Source organism: Halichoerus grypus, chromosome 3 (assembly GCF_964656455.1).
Source record: "Halichoerus grypus chromosome 3, mHalGry1.hap1.1, whole genome shotgun sequence".
NCBI lineage: Eukaryota > Metazoa > Chordata > Mammalia > Carnivora > Phocidae > Halichoerus > Halichoerus grypus.
In genome coordinates, this window is record NC_135714.1 from 175,990,374 (window position 1) to 176,012,019 (window position 21,646).

Sequence of the window (21,646 nt, forward strand, 5' to 3'; positions counted from 1 at the left end):
CAAAATCCTGCCCCTTTATGAAACCCATGGAACTTCATGCCCACAAAATGTGCCCCTGGTTGTACCAGGACTGAATAAACAGCAGAATGCATTTGCAACAAAGAGTACAGGCTAGTTGCAGAGAGAGCTGGGCAGGGTAAATGTAATCCATTGTAGCAAATGGGAATTTTCTTCTCCTAAAGAAACAAGATTTTCCTTTTATTCCTTTTGCCTGAAGCACCTCCTGGGAGGGACGATCCCAGGGCTAGCTGGAACAGGTCATTGTGTTCCAGCAAGATAATTCACCTGCTTTCATGCAAACTGACTTCAGACAGACATAAAAGGAATCCCTATCAGACAGATAAATCAGAGGTTTCACTTAAAATAGTAATAACAGTGCAATCGTTGCTGTGTCTGTCTCTCTTGTTGTTACCCTCCTCACACACTTCCTCATTTTCTTGTCTCTCTTCTACTCTCCCTTGGACTGTATCACTTTCATATGTACTCCTATACACAGGGCAACCTACGCTCAATAATTCTCAATGCATTCATTAATTCACCAGAATGTATTTAGCAACTACTGTGTTGCTGAACATTTCAACATGTTCTAATCCCTATGATTAGAAGTTTCTTTTATGAACACAGCCTGTATGCCTGAGCCTCCTCCTGACCTCCCTCCACGGAGGCCGCAGGGAAAGTCAATTCAGACAGGGACACACTCTGGGAGGAAGGACAGAAGTAAAGGTTTTATGTACCAGGGATGGGCACATAACGGTACGCGTCTGTGTGGGTAATTACAACTGTATTCTAAAAGCAAAGAGAGAAGCTCTGGATCCTCTCTTGCTTCTCTTTTCCATTATTATGGAAAAACACTAGCCAATACCTTGAGGATATTGTAAAGCACATGCCACCAACCCTCTGAAAAAACAAGAAAATGCTTACATATTTCACGGCAAACTCGTGTTAAAAGAGGGTAAGGTTAAATCTATCCCATGGTGGAAGCCAAATCCTATTTTTTCAAAAGGAAGACTAGGGTCTCACCTCCCACTTGCCCTGCTGCGTCCGCTTCTTTAAATGGATGTTCCAGTGCTCAGAACTGACGTCCGCACAGTGTGGTATGGTCAATGCAAAGGGAGTGGTGACGATCATGTCTGGAGGGCCACAGGTGACTTCAGGACTCAGGAGCACCTCGGATCCATCGGACTGGAGGCTTTACGGTTGGGAGAGGATACAAGAAGCGTGTAAAGAAGGGGGCGCATTTGAATGAGAATTTAGTTATAGACTGGGGCTTTCTTGAGGCTGAGGAAAAGGGTTTCCCAGGATTCCTTCCTGGATGGCACCACACGTGCCCAGGGCTGGTCTGGGCAACAGCCATTTATCCTGAATGGCTCAAGCACGCGGACTGAGTTTAGCTTAGATTTCAAATCTAGGTTTTGACAAACAAAATGACAGGTGCTTCTTCAGAAATATAGGGCAGAACAGAAGAGAGCAAAGACCTTGCTGGTGTGTCACACACGGGCTGCTGAATCCTTATTCTCGTTGATAACATTATCAATGACCAAAGCCGAGAGCTTTGTAGGAACTATTGATCTGGTAATCTTCCCATCAGATTCCTTCCTCCCAACAACACGTTCTACAAACATTTTTAATGCTAATAAGTCATAAAAAAAATTATTACGAACAAAGCAACCTTCAGACATACCCAGATTGAGTATGTCACTGCTGGTTTTGAAAACATTTGTTTTCTGCCAATGCACAAATACCTAGGTTATATAGTGATAGCACAGTAGACAGTTACAAATGTGTATAATCAATTACATCAACGCCTCACTATTTTAGTTCTAAATTTAAAGTAATTCCACCCAAACCTAGTGTGGACACTTTTCTGTATTGTGAATTATTCACAATGGGAATACAGAGTCATGAAATAATAAAAGGAGGTGAAATTTAACTAAAGGGAAATGATATCATTGAATATTTCTTTCAATTTCTTGTCTTTTGGTTTTAATCTCTGTCCCCAAATGGTAAGGTGGGCTGGCTTATAGGCCAGAAGTCTGTTCATTCTTCCCCAACTGCTTCTGTGTTTTTGAACAAGCTATCTGATTTTTGGGGGGCCTGTATTTTCACTTGTAAGAAATACAGTGATACAGAATATAGTCCATAAAGCCATTTATGACTCTCAGATGAACAATGCTACATGAGCACTGGGATTGGTATTAATACAGAAGTTTTCTCTTACCCGACCTAGGAAGGACATTTAAATATGTCATCCCTCGTCAAAAAAGCCACCACTTGAGCAAGATAAAGATGAAATTTATCACCAAAAGATGCCACCTTTTCCATGGTCTTGTATAAACAGACAGTTTTCCTATGAGTACATGTTTCTGAGCTGCTTTTGTTGACATTGCTTGTTAGGAATGGTCCTACTCTAGCTCATGACCTGTAATTTGCTTCTGCATTACAAGTCCAGACACAGAAGGGGGCAGGGACATCGTCTCTCTATTCTATCTAAAACAGACCTGAACGTGAATGCAGTGTCCTCCCCCCTTTCAGGAAGCCCCGAAGATGGATTTGCAAACTTCATCCACAGAGGCAACCACTGTCCAAAGTCGACAATTCTCCCCATACTACCAGGGTGCAAGGGGAACTGAAAATATGTCTACATCTCCCTTTAAGCAAAGCAGGCGGGCGAGGTGGGCGGGGATGGAAAGTAGTGTATGAGCAATAACAAATGCTCGCTGAACAGCCTGGATACAATAATATACTTGAGGTTTGCGGGGGGGGGGGCGAGGGAGGGGAGAAAGGTAAAATTCCAGTGTGAGCTCTAAGCAGCATGGGGTGGCAGCTTGTCTGTGGATGCCTGCCAGCGACCATTAGCGAAGGTTAAGCGCTTTCCGTATAATTGCTGCTTGCCTTCATCACAGACAGGAATAGCAGGGATGCTTATGAGTGACCGATGACAAGCTCTCCTAAAAGAACTATTTAATTGCTTTCAGAGAATCATCCCCCTTGTTGAACATATTGTTCAAACATATGGGAATTTGGGGAATTATTTAATGCCAAATGAACTGAAATCAGCTAATTAGATGAACTCTCACACTCGTGAATAGCAACGCTCCTTCCCGTAATAACTTAAATAGCATTAGGAGGCAGAGGCGGAGCACATTGAGTCTCAGGCAGAGCCGGCAACGGGCGCTTTGCATTAAGCAGGCACTGGGCATTTCCACCAGTGCAAAGGAAGTAAATCAAGATTTATATCTAATCCTACTACTGTGAAAACATTGTCTGTGGGTGTAGGTCTCTGGTGAAGGAACAAAACTTAAATCTCTCCATTTCCCCCCCCCCCATGATTAATAATAATTTGTCCCTCTCTGCCATATTCTATCTATGGCAATCAGGGAGATTTACAAATATTAATTAAAGCTCTTCACACACCTGTGGAGGCAGGTGTTAACAGCATAAGGTCACAGAGTAGTCCGTCAAAGCGATGAGCCGCAAAATGCACCCTAAATTTCTGACTCGTACACAGGCTCCTGATCTCTGTGACAGGATGTACTTTCCTTCTCTGTAACCACTAGCAGATTTCTGGTCGGGCTGCTGGCTCTCATGACATCCCAAGTGAAGACAGGGGGAAAATGCAGTCCAAGTGTCGTCATGGATACAGACTTAGGAAACTGGAGGATGGAGGTCTGGGGAGAGAAGGCTTTAATTGGGCCTGGGCAAAAATGAAGATTCCTAAGGACAGTATGGATGGCATTTCAGTTTTCCCAGAGTACATCTGATAAGGAAGTACTCACGCTCTTGCTAGGAGAAAAAACAAACAAAAAAAAACAAACAAAAAACCCCACATTTTTCTAAAATTGCTGTGAGCTAATGATAACTGTGAACTAATAACAACAGTGATTGCAGGGCCTATCCTAGGAACCAGCTCCGGGCATCACGCACTCTAATGTAGTTGGAAAAGTCTGGCTGTGTTCGACTTTTGCTACTTGTCTTTTTCCTTGTGTTTGATCCATCCATCCATCCAACCATATGCTGTGCATATTTATGAACACTTATGGATATAAAAAGATCAATAATTTAAGAGCCAGTTCTGTGCAGCCAGATGGTTTGTGGGGCAACTGTATGGTAACCAGGTTGTGAATTCAAATTTCTGCTTACACAGTGCAGCTGAGGGTTCTAGGAAAACTCTGGCCAGCTTTGCAGAGAGCCACGGAATATCCATGGGGGACAGGGCGCTCGTAACAGTCACAGGAACATGTTGCCTAGTAATCTGGTCAGACACGAAGACTCGTGTTGCTGCTTTGTTTAGAACCAGAGAGGGAAAACATGGGAAGAGTAGCTACAGAGGACATAAGTGGGTAAAAGAACATCCCGATGTCCCACTTGTGTCCTCACTGTACTCTTCACAGCACTGCCCTTGATACCACATCCCTCGTCTGACTTTCTGTCATGAAAACCACAGCGTGGCAGAAGGGAAAGCCCAGGCCTTTCTGAGCCTCACTTTCCTTACATGCAAAATAACACCTACTCTAAGACTGTTGTGAGAATTAAAAACAAAACAGAACAAAACAAAAAAACCACAAAAAATACCTAATATGTGCTCAGTGGGTGGAGGTTCTGCTTCTCCCAACCCCGAATGCCCATCTTTCCTGCCTTTTGAAGAGCCTTATTTTTATAGGAACTGTGCTCTTTGAGATTGCTAATTGATTCAATAAATTACCATTCCAGCAAGATATACTTTAACAAACATTTCACGGCCTTAGGGATGTGCACTATTTAAGGGAATTTAAAGCACCTTGGCAATGCTTCATCCTTACCTCCCACAGTCTGTCCTCAACTCGGCAACCAGTGGAATCCCACCAAAAATGCCAATGTGTTCCCACCTTCAGGAATCCCAGCTGTTCTGCTCTGGAGCGCTCCGCGCTGCCTGGAAGTTTTCGTCCCGTCGGCCACATGACGGGCTCCCTCACGCCCCTCAGGTTTTTGCTCAAATAATGCCTACTAGGGATGCATTCCCTGACCATTCCCGACACCAAAGCTGATCTTTGCTTTTCTTTCTCTCTACTACACTTCACTGTAGTTAATACACTATATATGCTAATACACTATAGCATTTACATATTTGTTTCCTTTTGTCTCCCACAAAAGAGAATGTAAGCTCTATGAGGCCAGGGAATTTTTTTTTTTTTCCCAGTTCGTCATTGTATCCACAATGTCTACTAGATGTCAGGTGTAAGCACTCAGAAGTAGTTGTTGAGGAGGACAGAGGAGTCAGCTTGAAGTAGTTCCTACTGGTCAAAAACTGGAACATTTTGAGTATCAAAGTAAATAATGGTAGTGTAGGATTATAACCCACTGAATAACATAATTCATGAGATATATGGATATATATGTGAATGATTAACGAGAAGGGAAAACTCTCCTATGCAGCAGGAAGCCAACTAATAAATGCAGAAAATCGTTTGGCAACCAACCATACTAACATTGATTCAGTCAAGAATTATGAATAGATGCTAATCTACTTGGTGGAAGTTTAGAAATAAGAACTATTTATAGGGTTCGAAAGTATCTCCCCACAAGATACTTACTAATTACAAAGGGTAAAATACTACTTTACAGTGGAGAACCTTGGCAGACACCACCTAACCAAGTTATCAAAGTTAACACTGGCAGTGTTAACATTTTACTAATCCACGGGATGGATGGACAGAACACACCTCCTGATAGGACATAGTGAGAAGAACTTGGCATATGTCTGTAATATTCCTGCCAATAATATATAACCTGAATCTAATCACAGGAAACTATCAGACAAGCCTAAACTGACGGACATGGTGCAAAAGAACTGATCCACACTCTTATAAAGGGTCAATGTCATAAAATAGAGACAGACGTAGGAAGTGCTCCAAATTACAGGAGACGAGAGACACATGGCAATAGAATGTAATGAATGGACTTGGATTTTCATTTGCTACAAAGGACGTTATTCAGATAACAGGCAAAATATGAATAAAGTTTGTGGAGTAGATAATAGAAGTGTATCAATGTTAATCTCCAGGTTTTGAGAATTGTGCTGCAGTTATATAAGAGAATTCCTTTTTAGGATCTACATACTGAAGTATTTAGGGGCAAAAGGACATCTTGTTCACAATGGTTCCAGAAATATATATGTGTGTGTATGTAGATCTGTATTTTGTGTGTATATGCACACACGTACACATATGGAGAGAGAGCAGAATATGGTAAATTAGTAAAATGTTAACACTGGTGAATATAGCTGTGGGATGGCTGGAAATGATATTCTTGCAACTTTTCCTTATTTTTTTTAGATTTTATGAGAGAGAGAGAGAGTGCAAGTGGGGGGAGGTGCAGAGGGAGAGGGAGAGAATCTCAAGCAGATCCTGTGCTGAGCACAGAGCCCAATGCAGGGCCCGATCTCCCGACCTGAGCTGAAACCAAGAGTTGGACACTTAACCGACTGAGCCACCCATGCGCCCCATCCTTAAGTTTGAAGTTGTGTCAAAAATAATTTTTTTGAATGAATGAATGAATGAATGAATGAATGAAGATAGAGGCCCAGGGAAAATTTTCCAGACTTCTTATAATGAAATCAGCGGGGTCACTGACTACTGCATAAAATGTGCATTAGAGGGTAACAGGTGCTGCAGCTGGTGGCCCAAGCTTGGCCACACCAGCCACGTGGTAAGTGCCACTATGCAGCACACATACACACACCAGTGGCCACAAAAGGTCACGCTCAACAGGTCCACTGCCAGGAGGCAACTGCAATCCACTGCAGGTCTGGAGGTGGATCTGTGCACATTTTCTTTTGCTCTCAGTATTTCTTGACCTGAGTCTGGACTGGTAATGTGTCACCCTCTTCAAGCAAATCAACCAGCTCCATATTTCGAGATGAGATTTTCATTGTTGTTGTTGTCTGCCATGCTGCGCTCGGTAATTACTGCTCCCGCCTTTCCTCCTCATGGTCTATATTATAGATTAATGTAGGTTTGATCACCTTTACCCAGAGTATCACTCAGGAATGCAGGCAGGAGAATAATGATAGTTTTACTATGCCAGACCCTGGGTCGATACATAATTAAATCATATTTTAATGGAATAGACATAAAAGGCAGAGAGATGGAAGCTATACTTAGTCTTAAGATTGGAGCTCAGAAAACAAGGTAGCTCCAGTGTCCTACAGTTTCCTGTCCAAGAAGATACACAGTTTTAACTCTTATTATTCTCTTTTTCTCTTTTCATTAAAAACCTCCTATATTGACCTGAATGCTAACATTGCTGTGGATGAAAATCAAGATCATAAAACGACAGTGTGAGAGTTCTCCCCCCTCCTCTCTTTTCCCTCCTTCCTTCCTTCTCTCTTACACCTGTTGTTTTATTGGAGTCAGATACCTGTCGCATTCTCCAGCTCTGACCAGATCGTTCAGCCAAGCCCCAGGAAAATGACATCACAGAACCTCCTGCGGAGAGGAGCCTCTGAAAGCCAGCGTGGCTCATCAGTCAACCCCAACACCATTAGCAGGTCTCCTGAGGACTTTCATTCTATAACTGCCATGTGTGAGTTAAGAAAAGACTTTTAGAAAGGGAGAATAGGGGGGTGAGGAGCAAAACAGAGGACAAAGAGAGAGGTTAAGCAAAAGCTTCTCTTTGTCACTGTGGATTCCTCTTTCAGTGTTTAAGTGGTCTTCAAACTATAGAGTGGTTCAGAATTCTTTGGGCAGCTTATTGAAAATGATACTTGTGGACACCGCCAGTTAAGATTTTGATTCTGGGAATGCCTGGGTGGCTCAGTCGGTTAATCGTCTGCCTTCAGCTCAGGTCATGATCCCCGGGTCCTGGGATTGAGTCCCGCATGTGGCTCCCTGCTCAGTGGGGAGCCTGCTTCTCCCTCTGTCTGCTGGTCCCAGTGCTTGTGTTCTCTCTCTCTTTGACAAATAAATACGTAAAATCTTAAAAAAAAATTCGATTCCAGATTTCTGGGACAGGGCCCAGGAACATACACTTTTTATTTGTGTTCCTTACATGCAAGGTAGCCCTGCTACTAACATTTGAGAAAAATTGTGTAGTTCTTGAGAAAACAGGGGCTTGGTGGTCTGTCCAATGTAGAGAGGGTAGGCTTCTGAAATGGAAGTTGGAGGCTGGTCAAGGTTAAATGCTCAGTCTTAAGGCCTCAGATGATGCTACTGGGGTGGAAAATACAACCACACAGGGACTGTCCTACATCCCCTTTCTCTAAGCAGTATGTGGATTAATAAGCAAGGATGTCAGGCTGAGGGGGGGGTTGATTAGCAGTAACTGGAAATAATGCTATAGCTCATCAAGCCATTATATTCCATTAGCTGGGGTGGGGAAAGGAGGAGTGAGAACAGTGGATTACAACAAGCAACAAGCACAATTCACTGAGGATGGAAGCATATGGCTCTACGATGAAAGGGTTTAAAGATCTGGGTCACCCACTCAGTATTATCTGAAATAGGATCACAGGAGGGGAGATGGCATGAGGGGGGCAGGGGCGGGAGGGGAATTACGTTCATACTGGAGTGCGCATCTGAGTTTGCTGAAATGTGAGCAATACCACACTGAGAGATTAAACTGTTTGCATACATTAAACGGCTTTAGTCTACACACACATGCATAGGTGTTTACCAATTAATATACTAAAGGAATCACAAATCATATGTAAGCCACCAGTTCTTAGACACAATTTAAGCCTCATCTTTCATGCAGTGTCGGGCTTGTGTTCAGCTTGTTTACCAGGAGGAGCTGAACGATGGCTCATTGAGATGCTTTACGGTGAAAGACCGGACAGGAGTGTGTGGGTCTATGCGGCACACGGCTATGACAGTTTTTCTATCTACCAAGTTGTCTATGCATTTACATCTTGAATGGGGAAAACAGACTCTTCTGGGGCAAACCTGAGTCCCATTTCTAGGATCATTTTCTTTTAGGCTGGGAAAGGACCCAGGAGTTATCAGCCCCGATACTATTATTATTCAGATGACAAAACACAAGGCATGGCGTGGGGTGGAATGATATGGCCAAAGTTAGACCTCGCCCGTGACAAAGTGGGGACTAGACTCTTCTGTCCTGTTAGTGGTGGTGGTTGAGGGGTATGTGTGGGGGCAGGCAGGGAAAGGAACCGATATTCCCTGGGCCACATTCCCCAAACCTGGCATTTCTAAGGTAAAACACTAGCATGAGAGTTATAAGGGTGTATTCGTAGGGACTGAGTCTTAGTATGATGGCGGGGCACCGAGGTACAGTGATTGCAACAGAAGTTTGGTGGTAGTTTCCCATTATAACTGTGCTACAGACTTAGTGGCTTAAGACGACCCAAACTTACTATCACGCAGTTCTGTAGTCAGACGTCTTACTGAGCTAAAATCAAGGTGCCAGTGGGGCCGCATTCCTTCTTGAGGTGCTAGAGAAGACTCATTTCCTTGCCTCTTCCAGCTTCTGGAAGCCCCTCTTCCATCTGCCACTAGCAGAGCATCCTTACAACTCTGTATCTGACTCTGATACTCGCACCTTCCTCTTACAGCGGCCCTTCCATGAGCCCACCTGCATAACCCAGGGTAATTTCTCCCTCTCAAGGTCCTTAACCTTAATCACACCTGTAAAGTCCCCTTTGCCATGTAGCATAACAGTCACAGGTTCAAGGGATTAGAATGTGGACATTTTTGGGTGTGGGGGGGCATTCTTCTGTCCGCTACCTGGCTTTTCATGGCTTGTTCTTTGAAGTTAGAACATAGAGATCCCCCTGCTTCTGCTTCCTGAAACCCTGTTGTCTCCAAGACACTACACAACTGGAACAAGGTATCAGTTGACCTTTGGGCATGCCCATCCTTATTTCCAGAGTGAAGCTCCTTATCTCGTACACTTTATGGAGTCCTGGGAAGTTACTATTCCTTTGTCTTAAGGATGATAACCAAAGGAGTTAGGAAGTTGGTCATCTAGGTTTTTTCAAGGGCAGTGTGGATTGTTTTAGAAAGCATGGAGGCCAGCCTTAGCGTGGGCTGGTGTGTTCTCCCGGCATTTTTATTAGGCTATAACTAAGTGAAGTGGAAAGGATGATATATATTAAATATCTTAATAGGACAGGTTATTTCTACTTCCAGCGTGGGCAATAAAAGAGATGGCACATACAAATAAAAATAATTACAGTATGTGGTGTTCCTTTACAATGAGCAATCAAATTCATGAACCGATGACTTTCCTCTTATTGAATTAAGGTGCACCTTCCATTCAGATCTATTAACAACATTCACAAACCATTGTTATCTTGTCAATGACATCTTTAATTAAAGACTCCTCTGGACCATTCTAATCACTTCACATTGTGAGCTCACAGGGCTTCTAACGTACTCTGATGAAAATGATGGCAATTTTTATTTATGCATATTTGTTTGTGGACCAAGGGGGCATGGGGTGGAAGGAACGGTGAGGAGCGTGGTGTGGGGAAATTCTTTCCAAAAACAGATCATAAAACGACAGTGTGAGAGTTCTCCCCACTCCTTTCTCTTTTCCTTCCTTCCTTCTTTCTCTCTTCCCCTGCTCTCATTTTGGGGGTAATGGCATTCTAGTCTAACTGAAATGACTTTGTGAAGGAGCCTCTGTGATTTCACTGCAGTAAAGAGCACGGTCTTCAGCTAAAGGTGCATTAACCCTTCTAAGCCATTAAGTTACCATTTGATTAATTGCCCCTTTTATCACACTGCATGGCACTGGTAGTGTGAACAAATTAATGTGTTTCCCAAATGGCAGCAATTTGCTCCCCTTGCACTAGCGGAAAGAGCCCCTTTGTCCCTTAGAAAGCACCTTCCCTCCTCAGCAGTTGCTTCTGCCTGATACAGAGCTCATTAATGCCAGATCCCCTCCAAGGGATAGATGTTCGCCATTCCGATTCTTCCAATAAAAATCTCTAAAACTCACTTAAAGCAACAAGCAGGATGCCAATCTATGACTGAGCATTGAACAGAACTAGTGACAGAAACAATCTGTTCACTTCTATCCATCACTATCAAGCAAGGGAAGCCTGACAGAGCTTGTTCAAGGTGGCCTAAGCCGCCAGCCCAGCTTGACTGCTCACTGATCTCCTACTATAAACGCAAGTCCACTGTTTGGACTCCATATAATATGCCTTTAGAGTATAAATCATAGGCCCCAATGTAAGGAGAGATCGAAGTAGACTCAAAGGAATTGATGCAGAGTCCTTCGTATCTTCACAAGGCTCTGATTTTAGAGTGGACGGTTAATGTGTTTGCTATCACTGAATTGATCTTTCCTCCAAGTCTAGGAATGTGGTAGCAGTCAAAAAGGAACCCAGCATCATCGGGACAGAGCTAAAGCAAATTCCAGGGACTCTAAACAACTTGTTATTTATGCAATGAAAAAATAAGGCCAGATGAAGGACAATAATATCAAAAGGTGGCATTTGTATGGTACTTTATACTTTGCACGAGACTTTATATATGATATATATGATGTCATATATGATGTCACTTTATTGTCCTCACCAAAATCCTGGAATGCAGCTAATAATATACAAGATTTCTAGATGGTACACTTGAGGCCCAGAGAAAGAAAATTACTTGCTTGCAGCCATTCAGACGGGAGGTGTCCTGGGGGAGTTGGAACTCGAGCCTTCGGAATCCCTGCGTTCTCACTGTCCCCATCATCTCCTTTCTGATCCTTCTCTACCTCTCAGGGGATGCCAATGACTGGGTCTACACTACTTTCCTGACAAGTTATGTATGTTATCAGTTCACTTCAGTGAACTCCAGGACTGGCAGATTCTTACCCAGCTAGGGAGGCAAAGAAAACAAAGGTGGGCAGAAGACTGTGCCCTGCACACAGCAGACAGGCAGGGTTTGTGCCCAGTATCGTGATTTCCTGCTCTAAGTGTATTTGTTGCCACACACTGTGGCCAAAACTCGACATGGGATTTTGATTCAGCAGTTGTCTTTTTTTTTCCTTGGTTAGAAATATTGTTTTTGAATTGTATTGATTTATTCTTTAATCAATTTCCTTTGTACCCCCTTTCCTGTAAGTCAAAGGGCTGTGTTTATTCCCTGGAAAGAAAGCCGAAGTGGCTCCTGGATCAACTATTACCACAAACTCTCAGGTGACCTTCAGCTGGCAAATCTCTCTCAACTAGTTAATCATCAGTTCCCAAGGTAGAATTCTGGGAATCATCTTCGACTCCTTCATCGCTCACATTAACATGCCCCCTCCCAATCTCTTGTGCACAACCAAAGACAAGGACACTCAAAAGTAGAGTGACTATAATTTATTGTCCAAACTCAGATACTTTTGAGGATGACGAAGGGCACTATTAATAACCGTGCTAGGAAAAATGAGGCAATTTTCACTGTGCTCACAAGGAGGGTGCTGGTATAAGGAGACGTGAACTGGGGAGTGGTCGCGGAGATAAAGCAGAAGATAAGATACGGAAAATGTAAATACGACCGGGTCTCCTGAAGCTGATCTTTCCTCCATCCCTATCTAGCAGGTAAATGTCAATTTCCCCTAGGCAGCAAATAACCCTCTACATAGTCTAGTCCTTATCACTCTTCCTTTTATATTTTGTTCAGATTTGCTTAGTTTCAAAATATATGATCCTATTTGTACCCCTGTGCCTTTGCACATTCCATTCCTGTTGACCGGAATGCCTTTTACGCATGTTCAGTTTTTAAGCCAATTGTCCCTTCCTCTCGGAAGCCTTCCCCGAGCCTTTAGACAGGTTCCATCCCTTTGATCCTGGTTAGCATCTGTGTATCTCTGTCACCACATATATAATGCTGCAATATCATCAGTGATTTGAGTTACTGGGTTTGCTTTGGGAGCTTCATCTATTGGTCTAGTTAGGTGGTGTTAGGTGGCTCTAGTTTTCCTAGTGCAAGTTGAAAATGAGCATATAATTTTTGACTCCCCCAAAACTTCACAGCCTACTGTTGACTAGAGGCCTTACTGAGAACATGAACAGTTGATTGATACATATTTTGTATGTTACATGCATTACATACTGTATGCTTATGATAAAGTAAGCTAGAGAAAACATGTTAAGGAAATCGTAAGAGGAAATACATTTACAGTGCTGTACTGTATTTATTGGAAAAAAATATAGGTGGACGAGCCCCATTCGAACCTGTGTTGTTCAAGGGTCGGCTATAATTTCTAACACTTGTGCTTACTGGAACTGCCCACGGTAACAGGGTCCCTTGAAGACGTCTCCTTTTGATTCTATAACTATTAAAATAGTTTTATTTATTAAACAGAGGAGACCTAAAAACTAGTTTAAAAATTTAATCTTCCATCTGATTCAAAATTCCACCCTCACCCCCCAGTACCCGTGCACACAGACACACGTGGCCACACACACGCATGCACACGCACATATACGGAGCTCTAGATGCTTGGTCTGGGGAGGAGGGAGCACATAGCCTCCCTCTTCCATGAGCTTATCCCCATGGCACTGTGATAGAGGGCAAGGATAGGAAAACACACCATCTCATTACGTAACTACCTGTGACGAGGTGATAATATTTTCTCGGATGACTTAAGTGTCTTAAGATAATCGTTACTGGATTCAGTACTGATAGGTGGGGATGCCAAAAGCCCTCCTGGACAGAGGGTGCAGGTGATGGGATTGCAAACCGTTGCTGTGAAGCATCTGTAGTTCCTTGTGGGTCTCAGTTACTTCTGCCAACTGGCCCCCATCTGGCAGCATCTTGACCCCGCTCTCTGACTTTTTTGCCTATTGCACTGGCCCCTGGCAAATCTGTTTTCAATCTCACTTACCCTCCCTGGCTCGGGTCAATCTTCTCTACCCCTTGGGAGGATGGGGACCTGGGAATAACAGAAGTGTTCTTTGCCCCTCTCTCCTTTGCTTTAGCAGCACTGGACAAGTCAACAAGCTTATAAACAATAAGAAAATCAAATATCACTGTCCAATTCTCCTGCAAATGGCCCAAATTTTGTGAGTAATTCTCTTGAGTCTATTCTCTTTGACTTTGGAGAGAGCAGAGGTGGCCATTTTTGATACCTGTACTCCTCCAAAATAGGACTTATTTTCTCTTCTCGTCCCATTCTCCTATCAATAGGGAGGAGAGGACCTGGTGAGTAAGTGGGTTGGGGAGCAATAGTGTCCATGCTGATGAAATGATGCTTCTTGGAAGGTTCTGTGGGGAGGTGGGAAAATTAGTTTTTGGCATGCTCTGAAATTAGAATGTGGGGGCACTTCTCTCTCTTGCTCTTTTTATAAATGAGCTCTGAGCTTTGTCCATTTTTCAGAATACAGAAAAGGCCACTGTACCCCCCAAACATCATTCTGCTACATATATACAACCTCTGTCCTCCAACCATCACCTCCACCAGAAATAAACTCCTTACAGAAGGGATTGTATTTTATCCTGTTCTGTAGTACCAGACACATTTGGGGCTTAATAGTCATGGACTACACTGAGCTCTAATATTAATTGTGAAAACTTTTCCAGAAGTCCACAATATTTTTGCAGTGAGAAGGGGCAGTGTTTTTTGCCTGAGGTGGGGGATGGCTTGAGACGGGAACACAGCGGGTAGGTCCCCCAAGCTGGAGAAGGCCAACAGAGATACAAATCAACCCAGAAGCTTTTAGCCCGGTTTTCTCCCCGGTGGCAGTGTCCTGACCAGTCACCTGGTGTCAGTCGGGGGGGAGTCAGAAGCAGGTGCTCTTGTTTGGGGGATCTCCACACTAACTGCAGTAGCCCAGTGGCTGGGGTTCCTTACCTCGTGAGAAATCAGAGCTCTGGGAGGCCCCAGGATAGAGAATGCGGTTTCCTATTTTACTGTGACGAGGATTTTAGAATGGCTTCAAATGTCTGCTTTCACACAAAGACTAGTCGACTGTAGGTAGATTCATTCATTAACATTTCATTTTTACAGGTATGGCCATACATATCCAGGTTTTCTTCTTACTCTTCTAGAAACGAGGTCAAACAGTCTAAGGGTGTTTCTGAGTGTCTATATCTTCTGGTAGGCTTGATACGTGAGAACGTGCGTGTGTGTGTGTGCGTGTATGTGTGTGTGTGTGCACACACGTGCGTGTGCATGCATGGGCTGGTCTCGCTACTGTGGAAGCAAAACTAAAGGAAGCCATTCTGCAGGAGCGGCCTTCACCGCAGTGTTTCATGGTGAGCCATTCCTGGGAAAGAAATTCTCTTCATTTCCCAGGGTGACTTTTGGTGTCTTCCTAGTCTCATATTTGGTCTTACCTCATGCTTTGCTATTAATGGTAAATTAATAGCAAAATGGTAGCTCCATCAAGGCACCCTAAAAACAGCTAATGCTTCCTAACACCACCATGTCTATTTTCCTGATCTTCACCCCAAGAAGCATCCACTGAGTCAGACCATTCGATAGCAAAACAAACAAAAACAGAAGAGAAAAAGTGGTTGAAATATGCTATCTGGGCTGCGCCCAAATTCCAAAATACGTGTCCTTTTGTAAATTCTTCAATAAGATCACTTATATTTCCAATTCCAGTTTAAGCATTTGGTCAGGGATATCCACATGACAGTGTAATTGGAAAAAGAAATGAGTGTTTGCCTTTGGTTTCATTTTATTGCTTCTTGGAAGAAAGCTCCATGTAATAATTTTCTGGTCCAGTTCTCTACTCTCCGACTATGGGGTGGGGAGGGGTGCAGGAGCTGGGTGAGGGGCAGAGGGAAGGCTGTAATGCATCCACATCATTTTCTTATTGTAATCCACGTGGGGGGAGTCTCTGAAATAAGACTTTAATTCCCTTAATGAGATACCTACATTTTATAAAAAATTATCAAAACCCAGTCGGAGAGGATGAGAAAAATATCCCCCCAAAAGCTCCTGTAGAAATGTTAACAACCACCCCAGATTCTTTCAAATTGAAGTTTGGGAAAAGAGAGGGTCTTTCTGAGAATGATCAGTGCTGGTTTCTTGCCCTCCAAAGGGGGCCAATAGGAAAGGAGGCCACATCTAGCATTGAGCTAGCTGCTTAAATGCCCCTGATCCAGGAAGAGCCCAAGGGCTTCCCCAGCAAATACTTCTGGCAGCCCCAATTTCATGCCCTTGCCTTTCTGTGAGGCTGCTCAAGTTCCCATTCCTGTGATGTCACTAAGCGTTCTCTAATTTGTGAAGAGGGCAGCACGTAAAACCTAACTCTTCGTCCTACCTGTGCCCTGGCCTGGGCTACAGCTGGAAGGAAGCTGCTTAAGATAATGACTTAAAAGCAGGGAAAGGTATCTGGATTTAGCCGCTCTTACAGACTTCTCCCCCTGCCCCTCTTATGCTATGTAGATAATGGAAAACGTATCCTGGAGCTGGACATTAAGATACTTACTGCCCTTATACCTTTCTTTGCCTGGCTAATTTCCACTGATGTTTTAGACTCAGGTCAAGTGACAACTTCTGAAAGGTACTCTCTCCACACCCTGTCTGTGGGTCTATGCTTAGAATAGATTAAGAGCCATTTTGTATTTTTCCATGGTTTTCCATGAGATCCCTTATTGCAGTGTGGTTCCACATTGAGTTGCAAAGTAATAATGGCGTTCCCAAATCTGGGCCCCTCCCCATCCGTTTCATGATGTATTTCCATTATTAGGCATAAGCCTTGTCACGCCCCAAGTGTGCTTTACTGGACTCATGGATAACATACCTAACTGCGCCTTATGGTAGGGATTGTGATACAGCATTGAAATACATTATAAGTCAGATCACCTTGCTTTGGTGCCTTGTCTTGCTACAACCTAAATTGAGCTTACTAACTTTTCTTGGTGTTAATTTTCAAATCTATAAAAATCAGGATAATCATATTATTGTTTACCATATAGGCTCCATGTGAAGATGAAAGGATATACTGTAGGTAGAATGCTTTGTCAAATATAAGTGTAGCAATGAGGAAAAGAACACCTATTTTATCATCTTTTAGATTTTTGTATCACTGTCTACCATGCAATCCCACGATATCCCTATAAGGTAGATACCTACTGTTTTTCAGAGGAGGACACATCTGGGTTGCAAAGAGTTTTAGGAACTTCCCTAAGGTCACATGGATGATAGCAGTGGAGCTTAGATCTGAACCCAGGGCCTCTGATGCCTGGGCTCACACTCCTAGCCACTGAGTTCAGATGTTTCCTAACATTGTGTCCGCTGAGACTCAGCAATTTAGTGGGACTTGTTTCCAGCCTCTGTGCTCTCAGTTCTATGATGTAACAACAGCAATTTACCTGATGTACTTCTAAGAAAAGTTCAACTTGATCCTGCCTTTCTGCCTTGCTTAATTCTCGGTGCTCAGACAGAGCGATTCCAGAGATGCCCCATTCTAGGAGCCAAGAGTTGGAACGCCAAAGTCAGAAAGCTATTTCTGGGGGCACCTGGATGGCTCAGTCGTTAAGCGTCTGCCTTTGGCTCAGGTCATGGTCCCGGGGTCCTGGTATCGAGCCCCACATCGGGCTCCCCGCTCAGCGGGAAGCCTGCTTCTCCCTCTCCCACTCCCCCTGCTTGTGTTCCCTCTCTCGCTGTCTCTCTTTCTGTCAAATAAATAAATAAAATCTTAAAAAAAAAAGAAAAAGAAAGCTGTTTCTGTAAAGGCTCTGACATCAGGGAGAGATGGCATCATTTAGTGTGTAAGCACTGCAGTTATGGTCAGATAGCCTAACGTCAAATCCCAGCTCTGCCAGGAGAGTAACATGCCCTTCGAAGCACCTTTGTTTCTTGGAACCTTCATGTTTTTAGACTTTTTTTTTCTCCTCACTAAAATTGCTACAAAATCCTCTTCTTTTGACATGACGGAAGACTAAATGAGTCAAATGCATGTGAGAGCACTTTGCAAGTTACACGGAAGCAGAGGTAATTATTACTTTTCCAAGAATGCAAAGTCCTTGTCCAGCAAACCATTTAATACGCATGTCTGTACAAAAAGCCAACAGAGATCATTTCCTAAGCATTATGAGCAACCAGAGGTCCAGACTGCTGCACGAGGTTGGAAGAGATTCATTAAAATGATAGTTCAAGGCTGAAAGTGTAGACAGAGCAGGGACACTGAGGGAGAGTGACATCATTCCATTTAATGGAAAATACAGAGCATCCTTGAGAGGGAGGCTTCCCAGCAATAGAAGTAGGACCTCCGGAGAGGGCCAGGGTGCATAAATTCATACAATGAACCCCCTCACTTAAAACCTACCAGAATTTCAAAATACAGCCATAGGAGCTTATTTGAATACAGGGGGTTATTTTAAGTCTGTGATTCATTCCACACAGCCCTATCTCTGGGAATCTGGTACTGAATTTGGATCAATGATTTCAGTGACAATTCCACTAAATCATCACCCACCTGTCCCAGAGATGTCACTCAGAAAAAGGCAACAGAAAGGTACCATCAATAGGAAAACGGAACGGACTTTAAATATAGCATAAAGAGGCTGTTTGGAAGATCTGACTGTAATTCTGGGTGTGGAAGCGACGGAGAGTCAGAGGTTAAAGAGACAGAGCCGTGCTGTTCCAGGTCTACGGATGGTGAGAAAAATAGGCCTTATTCTGAGCACAAGTTCAGCAGGACAGAAGGACAGCATAAGATGAAAATGGGTTTTTAAGTGACATCACAAAGGCAAGGTGACACTAAATAGCGCTTCATTAATGGCCTTCCGATTAACCACAGGATTAAAAGCTGCAGAACTTAGCTCTGAGCAGCCTCCTGTTAGGGGTGGAAAAAAATCACCAAGCTTAAGAAAAGTAGCAGCAGAAAGGCATGTGCTATTTTTAGTGTTTTGGTAAGTAGTTTGGAGCTTCTTGAAAGGGAATGAAGATTGCCAAGGAAGCTAAATGAGCAGTAGCCTGGGGACTGGTCATTTTCTTAAGAGCTAGGAACATCTGGGAAGGTTTGAGCAACATGAAAAGGAATGTGTGCCTCCTACAATTGTACTTTACCCTCCGTTTAATAGACAGGAAAATGCATACCTCACAGATCTGAAGTCTTGGAGGAACTGTTCCTGTTGCTGTCCATTCCACCCTCCTGGACAGCAGTAATAAACTCACATCTTAGATACAGATGGATAAACCAAACCGGTTAACACAGAACTTACAAAGCTAGTGGTGGTCCAGGAGGTGACCACATCAGGCCAAACCTGTCTTTCAAGGTCTGTGGGCCCTGGCATGTTTTTAATATATTTCTCCTCCTTATTTTATAATTGCAGGACATCTCGAGTGGTATTTCCCACATAAGTCCTGTATGTTTAATGCCTTCTGGCACACTCTAGCTCTGACCTCCTCAGATGCAGCTTCTAGTAAGAGACGGGGATTGAGGTGAATTGTAAATTGGGTGCCTTTGAAAATATGAACTAGCCCTAGGTTCTCACATAATGAGGTGGAAGACACTGGGTTTTGAGAGGAAAGAGCTGAATGTAGGCTCAGTGGATGGATTATAAGGAAGGAAGCAGGATGCAGGGGCGAAGGTTGGCAGGAAGCTGTGATTCAGGCAGGCTGACTGGATTCTGCCTTGTACTCGATCTCTGCAGGACGATGTGTTCAGCAGCATGTGTGGAATGCACCCTGACCTAAATTTTAAAGAGGTATGGTTTCTCGTATCAGTCAACCAAAGGGATAAAAAAAAGGCGACTCTTATCCAGGAAACTCCATCTTTGGGTCTGCTTAACTGAGATTCTGAATAAACTCTCCAAGCCCCTCTGTGCCGTGGTTGCCTCTGTTTGCCCGTGGAGGTGTTCAGACACTAGCGTGCCTTCAGCTGTGTAGGTGAGGGATCTGGTTCTCCAGGACTGAGGGAGACAGCACGAGAACAGACCACAGCACGGCCTACTCGCAAGCCCTTTGAGAGCCTCGCCAACAGCCAGCTAGCAGAGCCTTTTCCATTCCTTCTAAGCTCTCTCGAGCAGAAAGTTAAAACCACTGGGCACCAACAAATCCTTTCATGGAGATAGTTATCAGAATCTGTTCAAACCATCTGTTTTCTCTGGCTTTTTTTTCCTTCCAGTGTTTTTCCTTCATGTGTTCTCTGCTCACAACAAAAAATCTAGCCTAAAATAACCAAGATGTTAAGACTGAAAATGCCAGAGGGATACATCCAGTTTATGAGAGAAATTGCTTTCTAAAGCGGAGCTAGGTTTATCTTGTGTGGAGGAAAGCAACATTTCCGCAAATATTATACTTGCGCTAAGAAAATAACCAACTACTTTCATTAAAGACTCTGTGACAAGATTTGTATTTGTCCATGTAATTGAATTTAATGCTACTGAAATGTGTCAGACCTGAAAGCTATTGCAGCATAGACGTATTTTAACATGGAGGGAAGATTACCTGAGAAATCCTCTCTCAGCCAAGAGCAGGTCTTGTGCTGACCTGAAAAGGTCACAGGTTGGTCATTCTCAGCATTTGCATAATGCCTAGCACCACAGAGCACCTCCTGGGATGATTTTTTTTTTCTTTTGAGAGGAAGACTATGTGAGGTAGTCAATATTGACGGAGGGGCCCTGCTAATGACTTGCCTACTGATTCACGGTTTTATATTTGGTGTCTACAGTCAAGAGGTCAGTGACCTAGATTAGTCACCCAAAATTGTGGAGCTAGCTCTGTGTGTTTTCATTTTATCCAATAGTTTTGCAACTGGTTTTTTCCTCTATATAGTCAAATAACTCACAGATCTTAGCTGTACGCCTCCATGCCAAATTATCTTAAAAACCTCAGATTTTCTGCAGTAGCTCCATTTCCGTATTTAAAATGTCATCAATATGCCACCCTTCTCTCTCACCTGGGTTCACCTTGGTTGATGGACATATAGATCTCCCAAGAATTCTCTTCTGGGATGGCCCCATGTGGTATGAGTAAACTCACCCCTAAAACAGAAAAAGCCAAGAGGTTATTCGTCGATTTTCCAATGATCTTGAAGCCCCACAGCTGAGCACCTTACAGATGCCCCTTCTCTCTCTTTCTCACATACACACACACACACACACACCTCACAGCAATTTATGAAATCCTGATCTTTGCAAAGTTTATAAAGTTCAAGATACTAATGGAGAAAACATTGTTTCCCAACAGTGAAATAAAGAGGAGCATGTTATTCGACTGTGGACTCAAATTCGCTTTTTATTTAGAGTCTTCCCAGCATTTTTTAATTCTCTTAAAAGAGTGGGTGTCCTGAGACCAGGCACTATCAAACACGTCTGAATATAAGAGTTTATCAGTGTATTGGTTAATCTACTGCAAAATTTCAAAATGTATCGCTGTAGCTCATCTCTCTCCAGTCATTTCCTGAAAAGGCATCTGAGGTGGTGGGCGAGCCCTCTAATGCTTTGCTCAGGCCTTGTATGAAATTGTCTTATAAATTATGCATCTCAAAGTAAGTTTAAAGAGGTGATAACAGAGTACTGTATTTTGTCAAGAAAACTGAAGGGGAAAAAAAAAAGGCATGGATAAATTTAGGGACATTGTAGGTTGTTGTATAGCTGGTATTTGTCCAATATTTGCAAACCGAAGCTAAAAACGATGAAGGTTAAAGGTGGTGTAACCATATTCATGTTGGTGTCAAATCAGAGAAAAATCAGTAGCCTAACTTTAGCAAAATCCTATAACGCAGGGGAGGGAAGGCCCAGGAAGCCACATCACACTGTGTTTGCAA

General features: G+C 43.3%; 1 protein-coding gene across 15 annotated transcripts in view; it reads right to left on the minus strand.

Moving 5' to 3' along the window:
* The window catches only part of UNC5D (unc-5 netrin receptor D), a 532,476-nt gene that overhangs the window by 40,959 nt on the left and 469,871 nt on the right, over nucleotides 1–21,646 (minus strand). For all 15 annotated transcript variants that reach the window (XM_078069620.1, XM_036081562.2, XM_036081563.2 and 12 more), the window contains 2 exons: nucleotides 20,777–20,861; nucleotides 1,021–1,189 (listed from right to left, as the gene is read on the minus strand). In XM_078069620.1, coding sequence (XP_077925746.1) covers nucleotides 1,021–1,189; nucleotides 20,777–20,861 — 254 coding nt within the window. The remainder of the gene's footprint in view (nucleotides 1–1,020; nucleotides 1,190–20,776; nucleotides 20,862–21,646) is intronic.